Below are 20609 nucleotides of genomic sequence, written 5' to 3' on the forward strand. Positions count from 1 at the left end.
GAGAAGCAAATAATTGTTAAAAAAGCCCATCTTAAATTCAAAGGAATACGGTAGCAAAAGATAGGGAAATGGATCACTGGTCTCCCTGTGCTAAAAACAAGAAAATGAAACAGTATTGTAAGATTTTAAGATATTCAATAGTAAATACATGTTTTTTGGACCCTGTATGTTTTTCACTATCCAGTGGTATGTGTTCAAATTGAAATTCTTATTATTCAGTATAGAGAATGTAGTTTCAAATGGTGTTCTACTCATCACTGTCATATTCTGAAAAACATTTCCTCTGACCTCATCTGTACTATGCCTGTCACACCCTGTATGCCCTTTAGATCAGCTGCAGTCTTTTAAGAATGCACTGTGCAAGAAAAAGTAGAGAATGTGACTAGCTGACTAACAAACTGGTTTTAAACAGTGTAAAATCTCGTTTATAATTGTCAACAAGCTTTAAAATGTGTACGGGTGACATTAAAAGACTAGCTATCAAACGACTGATTTCACAGATCCCAATTAGCATTCACCTTGGACTATCTAATGTTACCTGAGGTAAGGTAGTCCTCGTCTAGTGCTAATCAGGGTCTGTGAAACTGGCCCTTAAAGGCACAAACTATTGAGAGTACCAGAGTCTGGGGGCATATGAAGGCATACGTTGTTCTCTCTGTATGTCAAATTTACATTTTAACTTGTGCACATTGGATCTACCATGGCATGGGATAGGTGAGAGATGGTGAGAGATGAATGTCACTGACGTTGTTTTTACTGTGAGCACCTCCTTCAAACAAGGGAACATTTTTTTTTGTTTTTATGACATAAAATATATGTGAAAACATTAAATTGTGTATAGGGTGTTTTTTTGTTACTTATTCATCACACAGAAAAGTATAATTTTTTTGAGATTTTTTTCGATAAAATTGGCAACTTTTGAGATTTGTGGTCTCTGATGATAAAAAGGGCTGATTGTGTAGTAGGTGCTTGATTGGAATTTCTGCATCCAAGGCTGGATATATTCTAATGACGCTATGGACCATTTTGGAAACTTCTTTGGAATGTCCACTCCCAAATTATCTGATGGAATTAAGAGACCACAATCATTGAGAAATTATAATGTATCCTTCTAGAATAATTAAAACACCTTCAGACCCAAGACGAATCCTTGCAGTGCATCGTGATTATACACCCTATTAACAAAGTTACAGTAGCTTTTATATTTCTGGCACATGGGCACTGTGACTGCTGAAACCATTGAAAAAATGTACAGTAGTTTTCAGATATATTGAAGTAAAGATAAGTGGTCTATAGATAAAATGAAACCCACACAAAACCACAGGCCCACAGCTCCCTCTTCTGGAATCAACCTCCCAAAAAAACAGAACATTTTATTTACGTTTGCTGCATAAGCATGCAAACAGACTACAAGATTAAGGAGGTTTATCCCACAACGAAACCTTTTAGAAATCAACATTTTGTTTTGTAGCTTTCTTTAAGAACGGCCTCTGACTGACAGGCAGATCAATAGTAGTTTAGATGAAAGGCTTTAGGGAAGGAAGGAGATTAGGTGTAAAGGGGCAAAGATAGGGTGTAATTTAAGGGTAATTATTAAGAAAGACTGCTATGGGGTGTGATTGATGGATGGAGTGAAAGCAAGGCTTACTGAAGGTAACCAGTCTGCATGATTAAGAACAATGTGTGAGTTTGGAATCGTCTTCTGATAACAAACACAAAGAAAACGATCTGTTAAGTAATTGAAGTAAGAGTGAAAGAAAAAAAGTGAATTATATATATAATAATAATGATGAAAAAAAGTTTGGATGGTTTGTAAACATTTCATCAGTTGACTGATGTAATAAAAAATACCAGCAAGACATCATAATTATTGTATTTGAAAATGCACTTCAGATTAGAACACGAGTACGATTGCGGCACAATGCATATTCAATCACTGATAGAGCCGCATCATGAAACAAGTTTGCTGATAATGGAATTATTTACATACAGCAGGGACATGCATTTCTAAATTGTTTCAGGTGTTATGTTGTAATGGAATTACATACTGTAGTGTATATTGATACAGGCATATTTCCCAGAATATTTGGTTACTTTCTGACATAATAAATTCTGATTTCATAAAATGAAATATATGCACTTGTGCCCAGTGCCTGATTGTATAGGCCTGTTTCCTAGCAAATGTGGTCACTTTCAACACCCATTTTGGTAATTTGACACTTCCTTGATATTAACATTTTGGCTTTCATTTGAATCATTATTTTCTCCACATTAGGGTTCACTGATCAGAAGACTAATGGTTTGTTGCCAAATGTAAGCTGTTTGCAAAATATGAATCCCATATGTAAATGTTTCCAGTACAGTTGAATTATTGCTGTATAAATTAAAACACTTTGTGTGCTTTCAAGTTATAACAGAGCTTGCAGTTGACCACATTTATCTGTAACTTGTAGCAGGAGTGTCTCCTGTTTACAGAGTGCCAGGCTGTTTCCAGACAGTAAATAAAGTCTGCTTTCTGATTACACAGAGTGCACAAAATGACAAACCACAAGTACAAATGTAGTAAGCAGACAGCAATGAACTGCGTATATTAAAAGTAATGCTTATTTCTTGTAACACAAATTACCAAGTCTAAAAATGTCAGGAATATAAAACCAAGAACTGTGAGGTTAAAATAAGAGATCAGTCGAGTCAAACATTAGCTGAAACGTTTGTCTACTTGACGTTGCTTCTTGTAACAAAAGCATTTATTTTTGTTTTTAATGTTCATATTAAGTCCCTTTTGTGAAGAAAGAATAGTGAGTGCAAACAATATTTTTCAGATTTATGGTACCTCATACACACAAATAACACACTGTACCATAATATCAAGCAGTTTAAAGTTGGGGCTATAGTAAAAATAACCCTCAGTTTAAATTTTGCTAATATCACACACACACACACACACAGAAACGTGTATAGCACACTACTCGCATCACAATCACAGCCTCTAATGGAATGTGTTAATAACAGCAAACAGGATCAACCCCTGGCAGAGGAAAGCGGCCTTACTGAGAATACAGATATAAAAACATGAGATTTTTTGTCACTAAACCTGTAGTAACCACATAGGGAATAAACCTAACAATGTTAACTTCTCCTCACCCCTATATCTTTGATTTACAGAACAACTGGGGATGGGGTTTTATTGCCCATTTCTCCTCTCAGACCCCTTACCAAATATCTTTTGAGAGAGAGAGAGGAATCATAAAATAGTACATGTTTTATTTTATTTATACATTTACAAAATAATAAACCATTTCCAAACTATTTTCAAATCCATGCATCACCTAATGACCCACTCTACAGGATCACGATAGTAGTCTCTTTAAAAAATGAATTGACAGATGACACCTATGATCTCCCACATCCACAACCTAACAATTACACCACAAAGACAGTTTCTTCCCATTCTGTACACAAGTTACAAAAGCAGTGACTAAAACATATACTTATTTTTTGCAAACCTCCAATCATTTGAACAACACAGGCATAGTAGTCTTCATATTAAAGGAAACATAACAAATAAAAATAAACTTTAAATACCCATCAGTCATGATTCTTGATCTGCATGGTGAGAAAACCCATGTGTGACATCGCATTTGTGGCCCCAATAGGGGGCACAATAGGTGCAGTAGAAGAACAGCCTAACAAGACAGGTGAAGTTACTTTTGACTATATCCCCAGTAAGGAATTCAGATCCACAAACATACATATTTTGGGGTTAGCCCTTAGAAAACAGGTAAATGTTGCTGATGCTGCATCATGGGGATGCTTTAAGACCCAAGTTAACAAAGTTTTTAGATCAATCAGCAAGTATAGATGGGCCAAATGGCCTCCTCTCATTAGTACATGTTCTCTGGTTCTAAAGTGAAGCTGAAGCATTACAGAACACAGAGTAATATGTGCATCGCTTTCACAAGGTCCTCATCTCTCACTGAATTTCAGAGATGAGAACCTTGTCATGGCATGTTATCCAATGCTACAATGACAAGGAATCTTTCCACATCTTGTAAAAAAGAAAGAAATGTATCTGTGTGTAATTTAGTAAGACACTGTGACAACATGGTGATGTCATTTAACAGGATATTTGTTTTTAGTGCTCTTGATATTTATAGGTTTTCTTTAAATAAATGCAGACTTTAAACAAAAGGGTTGAGAAATAAATTGGAGAAACATTGCATTAGTGGCATTACACTGTCTAGGGTCACCATAGGCAGCCAGGTCAACACTAATTCAACATAAGTATGATATGCTTAAATAATTAAACTTGATAAGTTATAGATCTGCGGATCCTAATCAGTGTGACACAGTGTATGCAATTATTGCAAGGAGCATTAAACAATAAGGGATGATCATAATCACACATTCTTTTTGTAAAATGTTTAGTCTTCTCGTAGATATGCATCAGGAATTTCTTCTTCTAATCCAGCAGCACTTTCTGATGTTTGCGCCTGCTGTGCTGTTCTCCTGATCTCATCTGCCTGGACTTCGGCTAACATTCTCTCTGCTTTTAAAGACAGCTGTCTCGCCTCCTCCACCTGAGTCTGTGACATCTGCAAGTGACTGCGTGCAAAAACAGAGGCCTGGTCAGCTCCTGGAAAACGGGGGAGAACCAATTAAAAACATTTCTGATACAGAATTATCCTCTCTTGAAATGATTACAAAAGTGTTCATAAGCAAGCCAACTTGAATGTTTCCTATTTTCTGGGAATGCAAAACGATTGGGGTTTGGATGTTTGTATGTGGCATCCCTAAGAGTTTATCTTCAATTGCAGGCAACATATTTGAACAGTGTCTCACAAGAGCAATGGTACCTACATGGATAAAAACACATTTCTTCTGATTGCTCTGCTGGTTTTGTAGAAATCAATGAGTTTGGTATATTTGATGCTCCACTAGTTCCGATTTCATTGTTTGCAAATTGAATTTGTGGATGAGTTCCGACATTGTGGGAAACTACACTTCTTGTAAACATTTTCTCAAATGCAAAACAAAAAGATAATATTTTACATAATTTAAGAAGTACTGTATATAATGTACTAACACTGATACTTGCAAAAATGCAAACAAAAAAAAAAAAAATCCTGAAATAAATGTTATTTTTTAATCATTTAACTTTGTGTATATATGCACAGTCACAGACAAAAGTATTGGCACCCTGTGCGTAATATACCACAATTCAAGGCAAGATGTAACAAATAATCTTTATAAAAAAAAAAACGTCTTTCATTTAAAGCATGCATTCATGATAGAAGTAATGGCACCTCTGCTTGTCTGTACTCCTTTTGCTTTTATTATGGCTTTTGTGCAGATTTCCTTCAGCTCAGACAGACTGGATACACAATGCTTGGCTAAAGCTTTTTTGAGATCAGTCCAAAGCATTTCTATTAGATTGAGATCTGGAGATCTGGGGATTGCGAAGGCCATTCCAAAACTTTTATCTTAATTTTCTTAAAGAATTCCAGAGTTGGCCTAGCCGTATGCTTGGGGTTGTTGTCAAGTTGGAAGATACACTCTATGCCAATCAGCCCATGAGCAGATGGTATTATTATACTTTGTTGAATGTTTTCATAGATGGAGGCATTCTTTCGATCTTCAATCATTATTATTATTATTTGTTTATTTAGCAGACGCCTTTATCCAAGGCGACTTACAGAGACTAGGGTGTGTGAACTATGCATCAGCTGCAGAGTCACTTACAAATACGTCTCACCCGAAAGACGGAGCACAAGGAGGTTAAGTGACTTGCTCAGGGTCATACAATGAGTCAGTGACTGAGGTGGGATTTGAACCGGGGACCTCCTGGTTACAAGCCCTTTTCTTTAACCACTGGACCACACAGTCCCTGAACTAAGAAAACATCCCCATATCATGATTAAACCACCTCTATGTTTAACTGTAGGTACCAAGGTTTTCTTCATTTAAAGTCTTTACCTTTTTTTATCCAAACATACTGTGGTCCATTTTTGGGGAAAAGTTATATTTCTAATGCATCAGATTCCTGTTCATATTTCTTGGCAAATTTAAGAAAGCTTGTTTTATGGGTTTTCTTCTACCTGCATACAACTTTTCTGTGTTCAGGTGCCTTTGTACAGTTCCTTTGTTGTAGTTTGCTAGGAGTGCTTTTCTCAAATGTGAATCCAAATCCCTCTGTCTTAACACCATCTGATGTGTTGCTAAAACATTCAATCACCTCTTTTTCTGGAATTGACTTTACAATACAGTTTAATTACTGTGTAATGGTTTTTACTCACTCAATGAATATATATTTTAATTAGTTCTATTACATTTTTACAGACTTGTAATGTAAAGGTCATGGAGAGTGGGTTTTCTGTGTATTCATATATTTTTAAATTAGTTCTATAATGAGAGACTTGTGTAAAGGTGCCAATATTTTTGTTATGGACAAATACAGTCAATTCTTGTTAAAACGAACTCAGATTAGACACATTTCCTGATACTACGAAATCTGTACATGGTCGCGGCCACATTAAGCAGTAGCACTTCAAACAAATGTCCTGTTAGTGCAAATTATTTTGGAAGCCCCACCCCCAGGGAATTTTAGGAGGATCAACGCTGTATCATTTCTTTAAAATCAAAGTGCTTCATTGTATTTTGTTATTTAAAATCCAAGATTCTGTAAGATGTTAGTAAAAAAAATAATAATAATGTTGATGTTTTCTCAGTAGAACAATTAATTGAAAACAAGGTAAATTATTCAAGAGGCTCTAAAATTAGACCAAAACAGCTTTAATCATAATTATAATGAATTACTGTGAACCATCATATTGCTAGAAAAAAACACAAAGTTATTACTATTTTTGTGAACTTTGGGTTCTGGGTATGCTGCTTTATTTGATGCCTTAATCATGCAGCGATTCACATGGGGGGGGGGGGGGGGGGGTGTATGGTGTTTAATGTAGAAAGCAGGGTCTGTGGGGGAAGGGGAGTTGTCATTAAAGAAGTATGCATAATATTGCTGTATTTATCTGATCTGATTAAGAGGACCAAGTTGGACTGATCATGAGAACTAACCCACAGACCAGTAAACAGACAATATAAACCAATAGACAGAAGAAACATTTTCTGTGCACTGAAGTGCAAATAGAATTAGAACATTATTTTCAATATCTAATCATTTTCCCCTCTATTCATTTTTAAAATTGACAGGACTTATATCACCTATCACATAAAAGGCAAGGGGAATCTACCGATATACATAAAGCATATGCTTTCAAACATTGTACATTCACAGAGCAACCTACACATCCCTACATAATGCTCTGTCTAGATGTAATGATGTATACTAACCTGTTTGATAAAGGCTGTTTGGTATTTTAATATGCAAAGAATCCCATTCAAACTGCATAATTTGCATGTCAGATTTCAAGAATAAAATATACAAAGAAATTCATATTTATCTTAATATCTATAGGCTCAACACAGTTTATTGTTACAGATTAACTGTATTATAAAGTTGAAACAATACTAATTATTGTTTAAAAAATAAATCCCCACACTACCTAAGTCTACCAAGATGAAAAAAAAAACTTCTAGTTTAAAAAATTAAATATAACATAGCACAGTGTAATATGTGGAAGCAGTGTAAAGCAAAATGCATGAGGAGTTATGATCAGCAAGTAGGACAATAACAATATAAAAAACCTTGTAAATGCACAGTATTAATATTGGAAAAGCATTTGAAAGTGTAATATTGCCATGTAAAATTGTCATGGTAATTTTTATAAGATCTGCAATGGTTGTATTATAAGTCTAAAATGCATATGTTTATTAAAAATATTATATTATTCCTGGGTGATGTAATACTGACAAGAGGAACGTAAAAAAAGAAATGTTCATGTGTATAACTCAGAATGCAAGCAAATATTGAGAAAATGGGGACAAATCAGAGCAAGGAAGTCAAGCAAGCAACTTCACAGGACGCACTTAATCCACTTAATGTGGAAATCTTTTGTGTTTAGAATGCTGCAATCAGTACTAAACTTGATCTAGTTTAACTGATGATTCCAATGATCTAATCAAGTTTTGGTACGCTACAATTGGGATTAGCAATGGTACTAACGTCAATTCAAGTGAGTGGATTAAACTCACTTAATCCCCCTGTTCGGTGCATCCAGTGGACTACATTTTGTACCCTGCAATTGATCCTTCTCCACCAGAAAGTTAGTACATTTTTTTAAAGCCTAATTTTCATAAGAAACAGACAGTATTTCAAACTGTTCAAGGCAAACGAGACATTTTGACTGAATTGCTTTTAAGGGTTCACTGTAAAATGCATGTTAGCCTGCATTTAATAATAACACAGTGAAACCCACTTAATCTCTGCATATTATTACCATACTGAAATGTCCCAGCTAGAATATGATGGGAGTGACTGGTATAAAGCTCCTGATAAGTTCCTCCTGATTAGTATCAATCACTTATAAGATATTCAACTGATTTGCACCCCAGTTAATATTTCAAACTGCGTGCATGATCACATTTCTTGTCAAGCAGCAAATGTTGGCTGTGCAACATCTGTTCTCACTTCAGTGTTTTGTTTCAAATTAAATTGGAAATGTGTCGGAAAGGAAAGACATAACCACAAAGCTTGAAATAATTGCTCTATCAGACCAATGGGAGATGAGTGCATAGGCCCTGCAGTATATTACAGTAACTGGTACAGTTACTCTGGTGAAAGGAAAAAAAAACAGGGTTGTAATAATAATAATAGTAATAATATTTTTTGTTTTGTTTTGTTTTAAGACCTAAAAATTGTTTTAGCAAACAGTTCCATCCACTTTGATTCCAATGCAATAGAAGTACCAATATTATTTTTTTGTTTGTTTTTTACTGCACTACGCTACAGTATATGAATTTATCTCATTAGCCATGATAAGTTTTAAACATTAGGTTATTTGTATGTTTTAAGATCAGGATTTGGAACATTTACATTTAACTTCCTATACATTGGTCCACATTTACTGTACTGTATTTTGTTGAATTTAGTTTAATTCCCTGTTTGATCAAATTATAAATGTAGTATTTGGTTTTAGAAGATGGTGTTCTATAGTGACCTGATATTGGGCGTGTGACACCTCCTAACGAAACATTGTATTTCAGTAGTAATCTGTGTCAAACCACTTTCTTGTCAGATAACTCCATCTAGTGTGCAGAAGATACAGGACAGGCTAACTAAACCGCATTTACCTCAATTTTATCATAAGAGAATACAATACCATACGCTGGCCATGTCTTCCACTGTATCTCTTAATTAATGCTACTGACAACAACATAGCAATGCTGTAAATTCTACACACATTCATTAGCAATAATAGATTAATCCTGTTGACAAGACTGTTAATAATGGTATAGTTGTTGGGCAGGTCTTGTTATGAGATATTAGCAGTAGTATGTATTGCTTAATTACAATAGCAACAATTACTGTAAACAAACCTGCTTACTATACATACCAGCAACATAAGCAGCCTCTGCAGCCCTCTCTGACAGGTTTACTGCATTCATCCAATTGGATTCAAAACGCTTGCAGTCTTCTTGCTTCTCATTTACCTGCAGAGGATGGTAAACGGTTAGGATTCTAATATTACACAATTAGGACTTTTTTTTTTTTCTTTTTGAGAAAGAAGAAACAATTAAATGCATAATTCACTGTGCAGCAATGGCCAGGGACTAAACACACTGCAAGTGTGGCTCTGTAGCTCTGATTTGAGCTATTGAAACATTCTCTAGCGCAAATGGTTCAGGATACAACAACATTACAATGAGGAAGGGAAACCTTGCAAAATGAAGCTGAAACTGGATTGTTCCATTTTCCAAAAACTGATATGTTAAGAGGCTTTCTAGTGTAATGCACTGCTGTGTCAGATTCATACATCTGTCAATGAGATGAGGTTAAAAGCTTTATATTGACCTGTAGATCAGCTATTTTTCACAATGGTTAAGAAGCTCATTTGAGGTGTGCAACGTCGCCGGTTGGCACCCAGCCCCTGACCTCTTACATTGGTGCTGCGACCCAGTCTGGCTGCAGACAGTCGCCAGAGTTAAAGGAGTAAGACTGTAACAGACAGTGTTGTGTGTTGCACTGCTGATGGGGATTCTGACCCCTGTCAGTGAAATGGGTTAAAAGCTCTATACTCTCCTGCAATGTAGCCTGGTTATTTTGATCTGTTGCTAAGACGCTCATGGTGTGTGGTTGCCGGTTCACGCAAAGCCTCTGCCACTTTCCACAGCACCTAATTATCTAGATTTTGTCACACTTGAGATGGAATGATACGAAACCACAAGGTGTTACCAATGTATACAAACAACACAATCTTGTTCTGTTTTTTATTCTTTCTATTAGTTAATAGTTTAAATATGGTACCAACCTTGCTTTCAAATAGCTGCTGCAACACCTTTTATCACTACCTAGCAGTTTCTTAATAAAGACTGAGCTTAGGTTTACTAAGATTTAAATTATTAATACAATCAGTTATAATCATAAACATCATGTCCCAGTTTTTTTGGCATTATTTAAATATACAAATAAGGATATAAAAAAATGATTTCCATTACACGAGAGTAGATGTTAAAACTTCATGCTGATTTGAACTCGGCTCTCGCCAAGATAAGCACCAACTAAGACGTAGCTTTACAGTAAACTAATGTGATCCATATGTGTCTCCATCCATTTACGTTTCCTTCCATATGATGATGTAGATATCCTTCTGTCTGGTGTTAATGGCTGAAGTGTAATGCTGGCTCCAGGGATCAGCTTATTTTGCCTCCCTGGCGCATCAGCACACACAACGGCTGCGATGCTGGCTCCGGGGATCAACCAAAGTGCGGCCTCCCCAGCGCATCAGCATGACAACCGTCTGGATTGAGCTAAGTAGGGTACATCTCTGGGGTTTTCAAGTGGGCACCTTCCATCCTCAGTGTTTCGTCGACCAACCCACGACACCTCAAGAGGGCTCGACGGTGATTCTGGCGTCCCAGCATCACCCCCCTCCGTCCCCCACTCAACTCAGCCCAGTTTACTATATATGAATAAATAAGAATGGACCATACATCCCACTAAATGTAAAAAAGAACTGCAAATATGAATCCATTGTTCCAGAACATTTCAAATAATGAAACTACTGAATACCTCCACACGAGAACGAATTACAAGTTGCCAAATAGCATCTTCCTCGTTTGGATTCATCTTTCCAATGAGACCGACATAACGCTTCTGAATGGAGATCAAGGTGTACAATGCCTGCAAAGAAAAAATTCAATGGCTTGTGGATCTGTGGTAAAACAAAACAGAACTCTGCTCTCAAGTGCAGACACATGTTACATTCAAGAAGTAAGTCTCTGAAGAACCACACATATTGAGCCCCCCCATCCACCCCCTCATTGAATTATTACCTATTTTATATTCTGTGATGTGTGTTCTGTGTGATTATCTGGTTGTGTTTCTGCTAAGATCAATATTTACCATTCTTTCAAACTATTCCAGCAAAAACTGCTTCTGAAAAGACTACTCAAGGCTGACTGTGGGGAAGCATAATAGTGATGGAAAGGCTTCAGTGCAAAATGTTTCACCTGTGGGTTTCAATGTACATGATTTCTCACCTCACCGCCCCAAAATCAGCCCTGATGAGTCATTTCAGAAGCAGGTTTGGCTGGAATAGTTAGTTGTCAGAAAAAAAAAACCAACAATAAAGAATCAAAACATGGAACTATATAAAACTGGAAAATGCCATAATGTGTAGATGAAAATAAAACATAACCATAGTATGGGTACATAGTTTCTTTAATTAATTTAACAAGGACTACAGATACAATATTATGATTTTAACTTGGATTTGCAGTTTCTGTATGTTTCTTAGTGTTTCATTTACCCATCCCCAAGCCCAAGACACTAATGAATGCAGTAAGGCATTATTCTGTGTTTTCTTTAACCTAAATAGTTCCCTTACCTTGGTGTACTCTGTTAGCGTATCTACTAAAGCAAGAGTTGTTTGTGACAAATAGGTATTGGCACTGTTTGTTACCAGTGATACTGCCCGTTTAATCAGTGCTTCATGTGTGAGATCTTCAGATTTCTAGAAAACAACAATGACAGACACATATCCCATCATTTACTATGCTTTTAACATTGCTTCGTTCAAGTTTAAAAGGCTACATGGCCGAAAGGTAGTTTAGTACAGCCTAACCCTATTTAAATTTGTCACAGCTTAAAATGAATGCTGTAATACACAGTACACACTTTAATAAAAAGCATACACCAGTAAGTACATGCAATGTGAATAGCCTACTCTCATTGCAAACTATAAGATTTTTATGATTCGATTTTTCTCCAGGCTTTATTTGCTGCCATACTGCTAAGTTAACAGAGATCAGCCCTATGATACACAGAAAAGGGGCCCAGTAACTTACAAAATTCCTCAGTGTTAATTTACTATATGTTTTGCTTCTTTAACATAAGAAAAGGACTGTTTGCTACAGTACCATTTATCTTACACTAACTGTGACTTTAAAATGACCATGAAAACAAAACATGCACGTGACACATTACCTTTGAAAATGGAACAGCACAGAGCCCTGTCCCGACTCCCAGTGCCAGTTTGCTGTAATTACATCTGAACAGAAAGGGAACCCGGTCTCTACTCACGACTTTCTGCCTACTAGAGTTTAGTAAAAATGAAGACAACCTAATAGAAGACAAGCGAGGATGAGCTGAGGTTTAATTCTTACTGTACCACACAGTTATGTTTTTAACCAGACACGAGTACAAAATATATAAAGTCCCAGAAGAAAAAAAAAAAAAAATCCTCTTTGACAAGTGCTTTACCTATTGCTTTATATACACATATTTAATATTAGTGTTTAAATAGCAAGAATGAATGTGTAAACCTAATGTTTCTGTGAAAGTAAGTTCGACTACGACCATTCACTGTAATTTAAATTGAAACTGGATATTTATTTTTTCTTTTTACACATCATGACCACAAACTTATATGTTTATAGAAATAATATTATTACCTAAATGATCTGAATCCAAACACACCCCTGCGGAGCGCAGCCATATTGTTGTTTTACTGACAGGAAGTCTGTCCATCGATTTTTAGTGTTCCTAAACGGAAACAAAGGTTTAATAATATATTTGCATCCTACGACCTATACTTTTCCAAATGACTACTACATACACACATTGTAGTTACACGTAATTGCTGTAGTATATTATAGTAGAAAATAACTATAACACTGCACATGCAAAGTTGCCAGGATGGTTGGAAATATAAGAAGCATTTTCAAACCTATACGATGTGTTTTGTCAGCGGTCATACTAACTACAGTCTGTTGCTGCCGCCCCATGGAATTACCTGATAACTACAGAAAAAAGGAAGCTTGAATTACATTGAGCTGCTATATTGATACTGTTGTGCTATATCGTTATAATATATATATATATATATATATATATATATATATATATATATATATATATATATATATATATATATATAATCATATTTTTCTTTAATATGTATGTATGGTTATTAAAAATTACACAGAAATATATTTAAATTTTCAGCTAATGTTGAATAAAGCTCCTTGGGGTACAGCATTCTTACATACTTTAGCCTTCTGTTAACTCTTCTTTATCAGAAACCTTATCTTATTGATAATCCAGTTTGTTTACACTGAACTCCAACTCCTACAACTACAGACAGGTATGGCAACTCAGAGTGCTGCCACTTTATCCATGACTATTTTGGCTACCATTGGTAATTGCATATTTAAACTGAAGGAAGTTGCTGTTCTTCTCAATCATTTGCCATGTTTTCTTTGCCAGCCTGGCTTGCCAAGTATTTATTTAAATATAATTAAAATGCAGAGGGTTTTTCAATTTGCATTGACTATTATAGTAAATATTCATGATTTATAAAAATAGATTATCATGAAAGTTTCAATTAAAACTTTATGTCACTAACTTGAAGCACCCAGTGTATTTTTTAAATGAATAGTATCATAGGACAGTTTGCAAACCACAAGCCACTACTGAAAAAAGCAGTCGCCTTCATGAAAGTCAAAGTAAATAAGTGTTCTGGTGTGTAACAGAGAGAGAAAGAATCTGACCTGTGGTTGGCTCACGATGCCCCTTGTTCGGGACATCTAGGTAGCGAAGAAACTATTGGCTGGACTTTATTGGATGGGAGTTTTTATTGAGGCGAGGAAATATGTGGTGGAATGCCCGGAATGCCAACAAGTAGCACTGGGGCGGGTTCGCCTGGCTCCGCTGGTCCCACTGCCCCTAGTTAAAGAACTGCAATTGACATAGTGGGTCCACTGATCTTGTCTGACTCAGGGTATACACATATTTTGGTAGTGGTGGACTACACCACTAGATATCCAGAGGCAGTACCATTGAGATCCACTAGTGGGACCGTACTGGGTCCCAGAAGGCCACAGGGGTCCCCTCAGCATGGAGGTAGAGGATATCTCCAGGTCCTGGCACCCCATCACCCATATGCCACTGCATACATTGATGATGTGGTGATTTTTAGCTCTACCTGGAGAGAACATATTATTAGACTTTCGGCTGTCCTACAGTCTATAAGGGAGGCGGGGATGACGGCTAATCTGGGCAAGTGTGCATTTGGCAAACAAGAAACCCATCATCTCGGCTACATCATGGGTAATGGACGGGTAAAGCCGATTGCCTCTAAAGTTTAGGCTTCAGGCGATCCCGAAAACCAAGTCACAGATGAGATCACTACTGGGATAAGCAGGCTATTATTGCCGTTTTATCCCCAAGTACTCCACCATAGTAACCCCTTGTGGATCTCACCGAAAAAAAATAGTTAAGTGGCTAAGACAGGGGAATGTCAGGGGGCCATTGGTATAATTAAAAAGAAACTATGTCAGGCCCCAGCTCTCATTTCACCAGATTTAAGTAAAGAGTTCATTCTCCAGACTGATGCCTCCCTGTTTGGTCTGGGGCCAGTCCTGTCCCAAGGAGTTGACGGAGTAGAACATCAAAAGAATTGCTCCCAGGCAAATAAACTACTCCGTTATTGAGAATCAAATGGGCTACTCACGTGCTTCGCTATTACTTATTGGGAAGTTCCTTCTCTCTTGTCACAAACCACGGCCCTTTCACGTGGTTACGTACGATGAGGGACACAAACGCCTGGATAACTCAGTGATATCTGGTGCTGCAACCCTTCCACTACACAGTGAAGCATTGTGCGGGTAAGGAGCACCAAAATGCTGATTTTTGTTTCATGGGAGGGGGGGTCCATTAGGGGACGTAGGGTTAGCTGAGTGTTCCTTCAGCATCACTCTGAGAGGTGAGATATGTGACAGAGAAAGGATCTGAGCTGCAAATCTCCACGCCCTGACCAGAAATGGCGCTGTGTAAGATGGGTAGTATGCTTTCCCATAGATGGGCTCACCATGGCAGGAAGTATGAATTTATAAGTGCCGTTGGTGTAAACCTGAGAAAGAACAGTGACATTTGACCACAAGGGGGCAGCAGAATCCATAAAGATACAGTGTCTATTTTCTATTTGCTCAGCCTCTGCAACCAAATGTCGTTCAACAATGAAAGTACAGATGTTGGAGGAGGTATGCATAATAAGGAACTTTACTTCAATACCACACCATTAGTCCAGGATATATGCTATTCATTGTTAAAGGAGGAACTTTCGTTTTAAAATATGATATCTGTTACAAATTAGGTTAAGAAAGTTTCCATGCGTACTCTTTTACACTTTCACTTCCTAGGTCATGTCCCCTCAGCAGTGTCTTCTGAATCGAAGCGTGTTACTGGATGAAGGCATGTCAGTAAATAGGGGAAGCAGCTATGATATCTAGTGACAGGAAAGACGCCATTGAAGGTGTGGGTGCAATCTCCTTCATCAGATTAACTTTGCCCTTTACAGACCTATACAACAAATCAAAGTGCACAACACGATTTATGAATTTTTTTTTTTAGCCACAGACATTTTAAGGTCATAACTTGTATGTTAGATTAAGGATGCCAGCGCTCCTTCTTATCCCCACCGGGTGTCTAACAATGACCAGGTTTTCATGCAGGTTATTAAGTTGATAGTCTCTCTCCAGTATTGTGTGATGCAGCAGCACATACCACGCACATTCCACAAGCTATAGGAAGTGCGCCTCTAAAACATTGTATGACTGTGATGGGTGGGTAAATCGCCTTCTCACGCTAAAAAGCCATAAAATGAATCAAAAACTTTTTGCATGGAAACATGTCTGGAAGCCATACCTTATGCTTACAAGACTTCAGCATATAGTATAACGATATTGTGGTATATTGTAACATGTACTATAGCTTTATGGGAAAGTTATCATGTGATTGCATGAGTGTTCAAAAAGGAAGCTAATTTGTGACATAACCTTGTGCAACTTTCTGTTACAACTAAAGGCTGTACCAAGCAATCCTTTATTATCTGGTGAAATCTGGTGGAAGTAGCCATTGCAAGCTTATTTGACCAAATAGGAAAAAATAACCATACAGTAAGAGGAGTTTAGAGGTAGTGTTGAAGAGAGTTGTAGATTTTATTAATATGACCGAGAAGACGGTAGTGGTCTTGCTGCGTAAATAAAAATAAGCTATTCAGTGATGGATTAGATCTAGCTAATATTCATGGACAGGGAGACAACGGAGCAAACATGATTGGAAAGTACAGTGAGGTGCAGGCAAGACTGAGGCAAGTGAACAATCTGGCTAGATTTGTTCCATATGCACCACACTCACTGAGTTTAGTAGGAGTTCATGCAGCCAGTTCCTCTGTGGATGTGTGTCACAAAGACGGCCAGAGTGGGTGGCGTCAGACCGGAAGCAGGAAGGAATTCAAACACAGACAGACGGTGATGGTGATGAGCTGAGTGCAATGGCTGCACTCAGCGTTTATTAACAAAATAAAAGGTTTCAAATAGCACAAAAACAGGACACGGCACTTGACGCCAAAATAAACAGACATACAAAACGACTAAACACTAAACAGACGGTGCAGGACAGACAGACGAACAAACACGGTGAGTGAAAACACGTTAACTATTACTCTTATTCTAACAATTACTACCTCCGTCTCCAATCCCGTTCTCCACTCACCGAACACCCAACCCTGACTGAATGAAATGTGCGTCTACATATACTGTTGTGCTGGGATTCAATTACTAATTAATTATTCACTTGAATCCCAGCACGTGAATTAATTCTGTGCAACCCCGTGCTCGCATATTATATTTTAAATGCACGTGCGTGATGTGCAATCCCGTGCCTAAATACAAATATACAATTTAAACACACGTGAAACACAGACCTGTTTATATCCCGTGTACCAATCTATACACCAACATTGACATACGCACGCATACATACAACATAGAACACACAAATGCACACAGGGGCGGGGCACTTTGCCACATATACCCCCCCTTGTGCGCAGCACACATGGCCTCAACGGCCACCTCCCCCCTTAAAAATCCAGCAGTCCAGGACAAAGTCTCGGGCTGGGAAGGGAGGCTTCAGTAGGCCTATGGCTGGCAATGCTGTCAGCTCCCCTGCCGGTAGTGGCACGGCTGACAGCATGCTGGTCCCGTCCTGCAGCGAAAAAGCTGCGGGGGCGGGTGGTCCCCCGACCTCCCCCTTCTTCGTAGCCGGCAGCTCCCTCCTGTGGGGCTCCGGCCACAGAACTCCTGCAGCGAAACTGCTGCTGGGGAAAGTGGTCTCCAGACCTCCTCCCCCTTCTTCGTGGCCGGCAGCTCCCCTTTCTGGGGCTCCGGCCACCGTACTCCCTGCGGAGGTACGGGCAGCAGAGGCAGCTCCTGCTCCTCTGCTCCGGGCGGTGGCGGAGGCAGAGGCAGCTCCAGCTCCTCTGCTCCTGGCGGTGGCGGAGGCAGAGGCAGCTCCAGCTCCTCTGCTCCTGGCGGTGGTGGAGGCAGAGGCAGCTCCAGCTCCTCTGCTCCTGGCGGTGGTGGAGGCAGAGGCAGCTCCAGCTCCTCTGCTCCTGGAAGTGGCAGAGGCAGCTCCTGCTCCTCTGCTCCTGGCAGTGGTGGAGGCAGAGGCAGCTCCTGCTGCTCTGCTCCTGCCGGTGAAGATGGTGGAGGCAGAGGCAGCTCCTGCTGCTCTGCTCCCGGCGGTGGTGGAGGCAGAGGCAGCTCCTGCTCCTCTGCTCCTAGTGGAGGAAGCGGTGGAGGTGGCAGAGGCAGAGGCAGCTCCTCTGCTCCTGGCGGCGCTGGCTCCCTCCGCTGTGGCGGCTGGGCTGGTGCGCGCCGTGCTGCCTTCAGCAGCATGCATAGAGGCTGCTGGGGGACACCAGCCTCCTGCCCCTCTCCCCCCCAAAAATTTTCAGGGGGTTGGGCCTGTAACTCCTCCCCTTCCGGCTCTTGGGGCTGAACCAGCAGGCATTTTCCCTCTGCTGGTGGCTTGGGTCCCAGAGCTGTGGAAGCCCCGACTTGCCTCCCTTTGGGCTGTGGACGCACCGACTCCTCCCTTTTGGGCTGTGGACGCACCGACTCCTCCCTTTTGGGCTGTGGACGTACCGACTCCTCCCTTTTGGGCTGTGGACGCACCGACTCCCCCCTCTTGGGCTGTGGACGTTCGGGCTCCCCCCACTCAGGCGTAGGACGTTCGGGCTCCTCCCACTCAGGCGTAGGACGTTCGGGCTCCTCCCACTCAGGCGTAGGACGTTCTGGCTCCTCCCACTCAGGCGTAGGATGTTCGGGCTCCTTCCACTCAGGCTGTGGACGCTCAGGCTCCTCCCATTTGGACTGTGGATGCTCAGGCTCCTCCCATTTGGGCTGTGGACGCTCAGGCTCCTCCCATTTGGGCTGTGGACACTCAGGCTCCTCCCCATAACTGCGGAAGGGACAGTGGGCGAACAGGTGATCCTGGTCGCAGAGGAGGCACCCCGGCGATGGCTTGTTACATCGCCGTGGATGCCTGGCCCTTAGGCGGCACTCCTCCTCCCTGTCCTTCACCTCTTTATCCGTCTCTGCCTCCCGCTTGGGCTGTGAAGGCAAAACCAGCAGGCATTCACCCTCTGCTGGTGGAGATGGGGACAGCAGGTACTCACCCTCGGCTGGTGGAGATGGGGACAGCAGGTACTCACCCTCTGCTGGTGGAGATGGGGACAGCAGGTACTCCTCTGCTGGTGGTCCTGCTACCTGGGCTGCTGTTCCATTTATGGTTGCCTCCAGGTAGCTGAGGACAAACTCCACACCTTCCTCCAAGGTGTTTGGGGTGTGTTCCTCCTGATATGCCTCCCATCTCTCACTGTCCATCATCCACAGGGCCCGGACGACTATGGGCAGAGACTGGGCCTCCAGCCCAGCATTTTCTAGGAACCAGTCCCGCAGTTTGACGGCGTCTTCTGCCATTGACTTTTTTATTTTTTTTTAATCCAGACCCCTCCTGGTCTGACGCTTGGAGGCGTGGCTATCCCACGATGACACCACGTGTCACAAAGACGGCCAGAGTGGGTGGCGTCAGACCGGAAGCAGGAAGGAATTCAAACACAGACAGACGGTGATGGTGATGAGCTGAGTGCAATGGCTGCACTCAGCGTTTATTAACAAATAAAAGGGTTGTAAACAGTACAAAAACAGGACACGGCACTTGACGCCAAAATAAACAGACATACAAAACGACTAAACACTAAACAGACAGTGCAGGACAGACAGACGAACAAACACGGTGAGTGAAAACACGTTAACTATTACTCTTATTCTAACAATTACTACCTCCGTCTCCAATCCCGTTCTCCACTCACCGAACACCCAACCCTGACTGAATGAAATGTGCGTCTACATATACTGTTGTGCTGGGATTCAATTACTAATTAATTATTCACTTGAATCCCAGCACGTGAATTAATTCTGTGCAACCCCGTGCTCGCATATTATATTTTAAATGCACGTGCGTGATGTGCAATCCCGTGCCTAAATACAAATATACAATTTAAACACACGTGAAACACAGACCTGTTTATATCCCGTGTACCAATCTATACACCAACATTGACATACGCACGCATACATACAACATAGAACACACAAATGCACACAGGGGCGGGGCACTTTGCCACAATGTGGTATCATTTTTTGGAACTGTTCAGTGACTGTTTGATTTTTTTGTTAGTTCCACAGGCAGATGGGAAATCCTAAAATCACAGTGACACCAGGTGGTTGTCAAAAGCCTGTGTCATCAAGCCCTTACGTCAGCAACTGCCAGGTGTTCTCCAGGCCTTGCATGAAATATCAGAAGAGACTTTATGTCCAGAAACTGCTTCAACAGCCATAATGCAAATCAATTTCAAATTAATTTGCAGTCTGCTTATGTGGGACCGAATTATAAGTAATATCGACTGTCAGCCAAGCTTTGCAAACCAAAGGCTTATCTGTTGACCAAGCTGCTAAGCGGTTTGCGGAATGGACTGCAACATATGCATGATGAAGGGGTAGATCCAACAATGAAGGATGCAGCTAACCATGCTCAATCCATGTGTCTTTCTGCAGAATTTCCTGAAAAAAGGAATAGGAAG

General features: G+C 40.0%; 1 protein-coding gene across 2 annotated transcripts; it reads right to left on the reverse strand.

The window, feature by feature from the left end:
* Positions 1-2812: 2812 nt before the first annotated feature.
* Positions 2813-13280, reverse strand: LOC131738072 (diablo homolog, mitochondrial-like). 2 transcript variants are annotated; one of them, XM_059031301.1, is made up of 6 exons: positions 13075-13280; positions 12608-12716; positions 12009-12134; positions 11192-11302; positions 9516-9612; positions 2813-4636 (listed from the first exon to the last, which is right to left on the reverse strand). In XM_059031301.1, the coding sequence occupies exons 1-6, from the start codon at positions 13116-13118 to the stop codon at positions 4425-4427; spliced, it is 699 nt and encodes a 232-aa protein (XP_058887284.1). In that variant the 5' UTR covers positions 13119-13280; the 3' UTR covers positions 2813-4424. The 2 variants fall into 2 exon arrangements, with proteins under 2 accessions (XP_058887284.1, XP_058887283.1); XM_059031300.1 differs by having other exon boundaries at positions 12608-12743; positions 13075-13276.
* Positions 13281-20609: the final 7329 nt, after the last annotated feature.

The sequence above is a fragment of the Acipenser ruthenus genome, chromosome 9 (genome assembly GCF_902713425.1).
Source record: "Acipenser ruthenus chromosome 9, fAciRut3.2 maternal haplotype, whole genome shotgun sequence".
NCBI lineage: Eukaryota > Metazoa > Chordata > Actinopteri > Acipenseriformes > Acipenseridae > Acipenser > Acipenser ruthenus.

What these genes read in the sequence shown, in the direction of transcription:
- LOC131738072 (XM_059031300.1), bottom strand. Translation starts at nt 13,118, where the DNA reads ATGGCTGCGCTCCGCAGGGGTGTGTTTGGATTCAGATCATTTAG. An exon ending in GTGCTGTTCCATTTTCAAAG is followed by an intron (nt 12,135 to 12,607) that starts GTAATGTGTCAC and finishes GTTGTTTTCTAG; the next exon opens with AAATCTGAAGATCTCACACA. An exon ending in AGAGGCTGCTTATGTTGCTG is followed by an intron (nt 4,637 to 9,515) that starts GTATGTATAGTA and finishes CCCGTTTTCCAG; the next exon opens with GAGCTGACCAGGCCTCTGTT.